The sequence below is a fragment of the Aegilops tauschii genome, chromosome 7 (genome assembly GCF_002575655.3).
Source record: "Aegilops tauschii subsp. strangulata cultivar AL8/78 chromosome 7, Aet v6.0, whole genome shotgun sequence".
NCBI lineage: Eukaryota > Viridiplantae > Streptophyta > Magnoliopsida > Poales > Poaceae > Aegilops > Aegilops tauschii.
In genome coordinates, this window is record NC_053041.3 from 202,525,570 (window position 1) to 202,534,877 (window position 9,308).

Genomic DNA, 9,308 nt, shown 5'->3' on the forward strand with positions numbered 1-9,308 from the left:
ATAAATGATTGGGTTTCGATGCCTCGCCCGATCGCACACGGCCCTAGCCTGGGTCCCAGGAGGGCCTATCCCCGACGATTTCTGGGTCGTGTGGGAAGGACTCCCCTATCACCCACACTCACTGGGCGATGGTTCCAAATGCTGTCGCGGAAAGGGGTTAAAAACCGTTTGTTTAGCACGTCGCTGTACCAGTGATCATAGGATAACCATAGATCATTGGGAAATAATATATGGAGTTGAGCACCATGTTTAAGTAGAAATTACAGCGGAAAGAAGAGGTGTTACACCGCTGCATAGAGAGGGAGAGAGTTGGTGTTGACGGTAGCAAGATTTTTGATGTAGATCGACGTCCCGATCATTGCCCCGGTGGCACTCCGGCGCCACCGGAAGCGAGGGGGAGAGAGCCCCCCTCCTTCGTCTTCTTCTTCCTTGGCCCCCCTAGATGGGAGCAGGGTTCCCCCCTAGTCCATGATCTCCATGGGGCAGAGGGCCGGGAGCCCCTCTGAGATTGGATCTCCCTCTCTGTTCTCTTCTGTTTCGCGCTCCCAAGATCTGGCTGAAAACCGTTTCTTATATTCCGGGATATCCGTAACTCCGATTGCGCTGAGATTTTAACATGATTTTTTTCGGATATAAGCTTCATTGCGCGCGAAGTAGTGCTCCAACCGACGTTCGAGGAGGGCACAACCCACCACCACGCGCCAGGGGCCTCTGGCGCGCCCTGGTGTCTTGTGGGCTGTGTGGGCCTTCATTTGCGGTGATTCCAACTCCCAAAAATCATATATATTCCAAAATAATTCTTCGTGTAATTCTATTGCATTTGGATTTCGTTTGATATGGATTTTCTGCGATGCAAAAAACATGCAGAAAACAGGAACTGGCACTGGGCACTGGATCAATAGGTTAGTCCAATAAATCATATAAAAAATTGCCAAAAGTATGTAAAAGTTGTATAATATTGGCATGAAACAATCAAAAATTATAGATGCGACGGAGACGTATCAACATCTCCAAGCTTAATTCCTGCGCGTCCCCGAATAGGTAAATGATAGAAAAATAATTTTTGATGTGAAATGCTACCTAGCATAAACTTGATAATATATCTAATCATGGCATGAATATTAAGACATAAGTGATTCAAAACAATAGTCTATAATTTGACATAAATACATCAATAGTCAGGTATCCCAACAAGCAATCATGTCTTTCAAAATATCAACGCTAAAAAAAACTATACCTAGAAAATCATATAGTCTTGTCATCTGTCTTCTTAACACAAACGATGTGTTTGGTTCGCCAATTTCGCACCGCTTCCCGAAAACGTTACGGGCGTTTGGTTCGGCTGGGCCGGTTTCCGTTGCCGTGTAATCGGATACGTCGCTTCGGAAAGCCGAAAATAGGGCACACCGAGTGAAAACAGAAAACGCTCCTCTCCGTAATCAGATCCACTTTCCCTTCCTCCGCTCGTCCCGACCTCGCCTCCACCATGAGCTCTCCCCGTCGCCGCCACGACCTCCCCTCGCCGTCGGAGTAGGAACGCCGGCCTCTCCCTCCTCGGCCGCAAGATCCAAAGCCGGACCTCCCCAAGCTCCGCCCCAAACAGCTGGTCCCCTTTATTTCCTCGACGCGAACCTTCCCTGGATCGGCATCTTCGACAAGAACCATGGTGCAACACCTCCCCTCTTCCCTCCCTCCTCTTTTCTTGTGCTCTAGTTCACGGATTTATCGTTTCCTTGCTCCGAACTGGAAGATCCAAGCGTTTTGGCCGAACTGTACTCTGGTTAGGGCTTCAGACTTAGTCGATCAGTTGAGATTTGGGTACTGTTCATGGATGTGCGCATGACTGGAATGTTTTGAGGGATTCTTTGGTGGAATCAGTAATTTTTGCTTCCTCGTCATACTGTGATTTGTTGTCCCCAACAAATGAGGTGGTCAGATCCTTTTCTCTGTTGGATATAGATAAATAAAGTAGTTGTATTGGATCACACTGCATTGTACTGGGCTTATATAGGCTGCTTGTTGTTCAGTCAGAATTTGATGGTTGAGAATTGCATGGATTGCTCATATTGTATTGTACTGTACTATCTTACTGTAAATCTGATGCTTACTGCATTACCTAGATTTTCTTGTGCCCTTTTGTTTTGCGAAGGTGATACTATAAGAGAATAGCTATGGAGGAGATAATATGAATAATATGAGTCATGCATGCCCTTGATAGGGAAGAGGCTGCTTGTTATTTAAAGAATAATTTGATTCTACAGTTTCTTGTGGATCACATATGCTGTACTGCACTGCTGTTGTGGCCTCAGTGAGACTGTGTGATGTATCCTGTTTTAGTTTGTTAGGTTGCAAAAGAAACATGTTTGGAGCTGTCTTTCCTTTTCATCTCTATAGCTTTGCACTTGCCCTGTGGTGAGGCTGGTTGTTAAAACTCTGGTACTCGTTTGGTTTCTTTCTTAATTGATTGGAGCCGGGGGTTTGACCCCTTATTATCAAAAAAATGATGTACTGTACTGTACTCATATAGGTTGCTTGCTATTTAAGCAGAATTTGACGCTTCAAAATTCTTGTGCCCTTTGTTTTGCTGAGAGTAATTTCATGAGCTAAGGAATATATTGTACAATACTCATATATACTGATATATACTCATATGACTTCAAGATACACAATATTTATAATTTTGTGCTGCATTTTTACTTTCAGCATTATGGCTCGTCTTCCTTTGGCCACCACGAGATCTCGACGAAGGAATTTAGCATTTAGGAATATTTCGATTAGCATCATGCTTATGTACTTTTATATATGGTTATTATTTGCACTAGTCTATAAAAGGAGGTTGTGGAAGATAGAAAAGAGGATTAGAAATAGAGAACTTAGAGCCGCACATTTGTACTAACTCATTGGCGAGAGTGATGTAGCTTGCTGGTGGTCTAGAGTTCACAAGGAACACATCGCTGGAAGAGATAGTGGCTACATTTCTCTACATAATATCACACCATCTAAAAAATAGAACAATCAAGAAGTTCTTTTATCAAAGTGGTGAGACGATAAGCAGAAATTTCAATAAATGTTTGCTGGCTGTTTTGAAGCTGCACAACCTACTACTTAAGAAACCAGAGCCTATACCCGAAGATTGCACGAATAATAATTGGAAGTATTTCAAGGTAAATTATCTCTGCATGAAAATTTTAGTGTCGGTCACATGATATAATCAGATTAGCAGTATAACACACTAATATCACTCATGATGTTCATGTTGTAGAATTGTTTGGGTGCATTAGATGGTACACACGTCAAGGTTACCGTCCCAGCTAATCTAAGAGGGAGGTATAGGTCAAGGCTGGCTGATATTGATACAAATGTTTTGGGTGTATGTGCACCTGACATGCGGTTTATTTATATATTACCTGGCTGGGAGGGTTCGGCACATGATGGTCGTGTTCTTAGAGATGCTATTTCGAGGTTGGATGGGTTTCAAGTCCCTCAAGGACAATACTACCTTGTTGATGCTGGCTACACAAATGCAAATGGATTTTTAGCTCCTTATCGAGGTCAAAGGTACCACTTAGGTGGTTGGACTGCACAAAACCCACCATGCAGCGTAGAGGAATATTTTAATATGCTGCACGCTAGAGCTAGAAATATTATTGAGAGATGCTTTGGAAGACTCAAGGGCCGGTGGGCGATTTTGAGGTCTCCATCATATTTTCCTATCAAAACTCATTGCCGGATTATAATGGCATGCGCTCTATTACACAATCTGATTTTACAAAATATGGCTGAGGATCCACTCGCTAGTGAGGATGGAATGATGCAAGATAACATGGAAATCTTGGAGGGAGAGAACGATGAACCTGAATTTATCACTCATATATCAACATCTAATGAGTGGACTAATTTCCGGAATACTCTTTCTCAAGGGATGTATAATAGCTATAGAGCTAGAGGTCACTAAGGTTTGTGTTTTGGTGCATGATTGCAGATGTACATACATGCTTGTTTTAATTATAGAAATCTGAATATCTCATGAACTAATTTAACTTGTGCATTTTGTAGGTATGGACAACATGGATAGCTCAAGTGTTGCACGTGGCAGGGGAAAAACAAAAGAAAGTGGACAACAATGGAGGACGATGAGCTAGTCAATGCTCTCTATGATCTGTCATTGGGTCCACGGTGGAAAGGTGATAATGGTTTCAAGAATGGGTATTCCTCAATGCTGGAAAGTAGGTTGGCTGAAAAGGTACCTGTTTGTGGTCTTAGTGCTGCTCCACACATTGAGTCAAGGGTGAGATACTTTAGGACCAAGTATGGAGCAATTGAAGTTATGCTTAAAAGAAGTGGGTTTTCTTGGGATGAGAATAGGAAAATGATCCAGTGTGAAAAGCAATCACACGAGGAACATTGTAAGGTATATAACTCCAGATGCCTATTACTTTTGCATTACATTTCTACTTGTGGCCATATGGATTATCCAGTTGACAGCTCTTATATTACTACTTCTGCTAGAAGTGAGGTCCTATTGGATACCTCCTTTCCCTTCCAGTCACATTATTTCATAGATATAGATTGGAGAAAGTGCTTTTTCTTGTTCACTGCATGATTTTTCTTTACGTTGGAAGTTGTCGCACCGCATGACCTAGAAAACTAAGAACGTATGGAACTTCTTGAACAATATTTTATCTATTGATTATGGTTGTAGTAGAGTTAACCGAAAATATGATTTCCATGCTTATTGTCTTTTGCAGCTTCACAATGAGGCCAAGGGCTCGTATGGTGTGCCGTTCCCTTATTTTGATAAGTTGGCTGCAATTTATAGCAAAGATATAGCTACTGGGGAGGGTGCGGAAGGTTTTGGCGAAGCTATAACAAATTTGCAGAATGAGATTGTCATCGAGGATGAGATGAATGATGAAGAGGAAGATGACAGAATGTAAAGAGAGACACCTAGACGGTCTGTTGACAGCCATGTCACCGCTGATTCTACAAACTCTAAGAAGAGAAAGAAAGGTAACGGGTCTCGTAGGTCAGAATCAACGGATCCTTTTCTCACCATGTTTGGAGATGTAAACAGCCAGCTAAAGAGTGTCACTCAGAATGTCGGCCAAATGGAAGCAACAATGGAATGCGAAGCTATTGCCCAAGAGAAAGCTATGGAGGAAGATCCTAGACAGAAGTTTAAAGAGAAAGCTATCAATGAATTATCAAGGCTTGGATTCACTTGGACTGAAATCGTGAATGCTGCTAGCATATTTGCCAAAGCTCCAGAAGAAATGCATATGATGCTTGCACTCCCGCAGAATCTGAGGAGGGAGTATGTTAAGAAAACGCTTGGTAAGTTAAATTCATGCACTATTATCTTGTTCTGATGTTAAGTGATAGTTATGTACTGTTATCTTGTTCTTTCTCTCTTAAAAAGAATAGTCTGAGCAATACTTCACTGTTATATGTCATACCTTTGTTGAACAAAACCCATGTGATGCGACTGAACTTGCTTGTATAGATTCCAATAACTAGGCCATGCATATTGATTTATGTCAGAAATGTCCAACACTGCCATTTCGGTTTTTATTGTTTATTGTTACGCAGATTTCATGTGTATTGTCATGAACAGATGAAATCCAACTCGCTATTACAATATCCTTCTTAGATCTGGGGCATTCAAGATTTGTTTTTCATGGCAAATCATATATGCAAAGCTTTTACATTTGCAATTCTTCAGAACTACAACATGTCTTGTTTAGAGAAATGACAAGTTTTTGTTGGTCCAATGATGTGCTAGATGATGCAATTAGAAGATAAGGATCTGCTGCTACTGTTGGTGATGAGGAGCTGATGATGTGGATAATGCAATTAGAAGATAAGGGACTGCTGGTACTTGTGGTGATGATGAGCTGATGTGTTACCAGATGGATATCGCATGAAAAATGTTATTGCTACTCTTCAACAATGAGAAAATGATTTGTTTTGTTGGATATTAATTATGCATGTGTTAATGCATTTTTTGCTGATGACCCCACTTATGAAGTTAGCTTGAATTTGTTCAAATATTTATCTATTAAGATCCATCAGAAAAAATCTATTACCTATGATATATGACATGGACATGTCAGCCATGTACAAATCAGCGTTAATTTTGCATTCATTGTCGTTCATTTGATGAGATAATACTACTGCTACATTGTGTAATCCCAATACATGGGTCAACCAAATGATGCACTGTATTCAGAATGCTTACCTTTGTTCAACCAAACAAAACACATGTTCACTGAATACACCATCTAATACAGTGCAGTCTGGATACAAAGTTGAATACGTTACCATAGGCGAACCAAACGCGTTGAAAGTATTTATCATGCACAACCTTAATGACAAGTCGAGCAATTGGTTCATACTTTTTAACGCGCTTCATTTTTTTCAACCCTCACGCAATACATGAGCGCAAGCCATGGATATAGCACTATGGGTGGAATAGAGTATGATGATAGGGGTAAATATAAAGAAGACAAAAAGTAAGAAAGTCTCACACCGACGCGGCTAACCAACGGGTTATGGAGATGCCCATCAATCGATATCAAAGCGAGGAGTAGGGATTGCCATGCAACAAATGCACTAAGAGCTATAAGTGTATGAAATCTCAATATGAAACTAAGTGGGTGTGCATCTAATCCAATAATGAAAAATTCCCATTAGTATATGAAAGTGACAACATAGGAGACTCTCCATATGAAAAACATGGTGCTACTTTGAAGCACAAGTGTGGTAAAGGATACTAACAATGCCCATTCTCTCTTTGTTTCTTTATATTTGTTTTTTTTCCTTTCTTTTTTCCTTTCTTTTTTTCTTCTCTTTTTTTCTTCTCATTGTCCGGAGTCTCATCCCAACTTGTGGGGGAATCCTAGTCTCCATCATCCTTTCCTCACTGGGGCACTGCTCTAAAAATGAATAATGATGATTGATACGTCTCCAGCGTATCTACTTTTTCTCACGCTTTTCCTCTTGTTTTGGACTCTAATTTGCATGATTTGAATAAAACTAACTCCGGACTGAAGCTGTTTTCAGCATAACTACCATGGTGTTGTTTTTGTGCAGAAATAAAAGTTCTCGGAACGGAACGAAACTTTGCGAGGATTTTTTATATCAATAATAAGAATTTCTGGAGCCAAGACCTGCCGGAGAGGGGCACCTGGGTGGGCAAAACCCACCAGGGTGCGCCCCCCTCTCCTGGCGCGCCCAGGTGGGTTGTACCCACCTGGTGGCCCCGCTGACGACCCCCTGATACTATAAAATCACATATTTCCAGAAAAAATCAGGGAGAAAGGATTATTGCGATCCACGAGACGGAGCCGCCGCCAAGCCCTGTTCTTCCTCGGGAGGGCAGATCTGGAGTCCGTTAGGGGCTCCGGAGAGGGGGGTCTTCGTTCTTCGTCATCACCAACCCATCTCCATCACCAATTCCATGATGCTCCCCACCGGGAGTGAGTAATTCCTTCTTTGGTTCGCTGGTCGATGAGGAGTTGGATGAGATTCATCATGTAATCGAGTTAGTTTTGTTAGGTCTTGATCCCTAGTATCCACTATGTTCTTAGATTGATGTTGCTTTGACTTTGCCATGCTTAATGCTTGTCACTTTGGGCCCGGGTGCCATGAACTCAGATCTGAACCGTTTATGAATTCATCATTATATCCATGTGTTAGATCCGATCTTGCAAGTTATAGTCACCTACTACGTGTTATGATCCGACAACCCCGGAGTGACAACAACCGGGCCCACTCTCGGTGATGACCGTAGTTTGAGGAGTTCATGTATTCACTATGTGTTAATGCTTTGTTCCGGTTCTCTATTAAAAGGAGGCCTTAATATCCCTTAGTTTCCAATATGGAACCCGCTGCCACGGGAGGGTAGGACAAAAGATGTCATGCAAGTTCTTTTAATAAAGCACGTATGACTATTTACGAAATACATGCCTACATTATATCGATGAACTGGAGCTAGTGCCGTATCGCCCTAGGTTATAACTGTCACATGATGAATATCATCCAACAAGTCACCAATCCAATGCCTACAGATTTATCCTATATTGTTTCTGCTAAGTTACTACTGCTATCATCACTGTTACACTTGCTACAAAATTACTGCTATCACTGCTACTGTTACTATTGCTGCTGTCACTACAATCAAAACTATCAAACTACTGTGCTACTGATTACATGCTGCAGATAATTAATCTTCAGGTGTGGTTGAATTGACAACTCAGCTGCTAATACCATCAAATATTCTTTGGCTCCCCTTGTGTCGAATCTATAAATTTGGGTTGAATACTCTACCCTCGAAAATTGTTGTGATTCCCTATACTTGTGGGTTATCAAGACCTTTTTCTGGTGCCGTTGCCGGGGAGAATAGCTATATTTGTTGAGTCACTTGGAATTATTATCATATTATCACTATGAAGAATCTAAAGGATCCAAAGACTAACATATTTCCCTCAAAGATGAGGGGAGGTAAGGAACTGCCATCCAGTTCTGCTTTAGATTCACCTTCTGTTTTGAGTAAACTTGCAACACCACCACATGCTATCAATTCTTATATGTCGCAAGTTATTGATGATGCTACTTCTACTATGAATGATGCTTATGATGATGCTAGTACCTTGCTTGATAATGATGATGTGCCACTTGGTGAATTTCTTGATAAACAAATTGCTAGAGTTATACAACATGATGTTGTTGAATCTGATGATGAGCTTGAAACTGAAACTCCTGAAACACCTGCTAGAACTAGCCTTCCTAGATATGAATTGCCTAAGGTACCGGAAGGTTATGTTATGAGTGAAGAAACAACTAGAGATATTCTTGCTTGCAATGATAGAGATGATCTAGAGAAATTACTACACAAGTATAATGAAAAATCTCTGAATGCTAGAATGAAGTGTGACCCTAAGTTTGCTACTTCACCAGTTACTTAATGCTTTGCATGATCATCCTCGTAAGAAAAATGAAATACTTGATATCTTCTATAATGGACTAATCAATGCTTCTAGGGACTTCCTAGATAGTTGTGCTGGTTGTGTTTTCAGGGAACAAACTGTTGGACAAGCTGAAGAATTATTGAATAATATCCTGAAAAACTATGATGATTGGACTATTCCTGAACCACCGCCTAACCACTCCGGAGAAGAGGGGTATATTATATCTCAGTCCTGAAGATATGCAAGAGGCGAAGAAATATATGAAGGAAAAGGTATCAAAGCTGAGGATGTTAAAATTTTACCTCCTATTGAAGAAATACATGGGCTTAATGCACCACC

The 9,308-nt window shown here is 41.1% G+C and overlaps 1 protein-coding gene across 3 annotated transcripts; it reads left to right on the forward strand.

The window, feature by feature from the left end:
* The first annotated feature begins 1,349 nt into the window (after window positions 1-1,349).
* On the forward strand, window positions 1,350-6,131 carry LOC123494899 (uncharacterized). 3 transcript variants are annotated; one of them, XM_073505901.1, is made up of 6 exons: window positions 1,360-1,666; window positions 3,090-3,164; window positions 3,263-3,956; window positions 4,057-4,411; window positions 4,749-5,334; window positions 5,783-6,131. In XM_073505901.1, exons 4-5 carry the CDS (start codon window positions 4,124-4,126, stop codon window positions 4,935-4,937), a joined length of 477 nt encoding a protein of 158 aa, XP_073362002.1. In that variant the 5' UTR covers window positions 1,360-1,666; window positions 3,090-3,164; window positions 3,263-3,956; window positions 4,057-4,123; the 3' UTR covers window positions 4,938-5,334; window positions 5,783-6,131. The 3 variants fall into 3 exon arrangements, with proteins under 3 accessions (XP_073362003.1, XP_073362002.1, XP_073362001.1); XM_073505900.1 differs by having other exon boundaries at window positions 1,387-1,666; window positions 2,704-3,164; XM_073505902.1 differs by lacking the exons at window positions 3,090-3,164; window positions 3,263-3,956 and having other exon boundaries at window positions 1,350-1,666.
* Window positions 6,132-9,308: the final 3,177 nt, after the last annotated feature.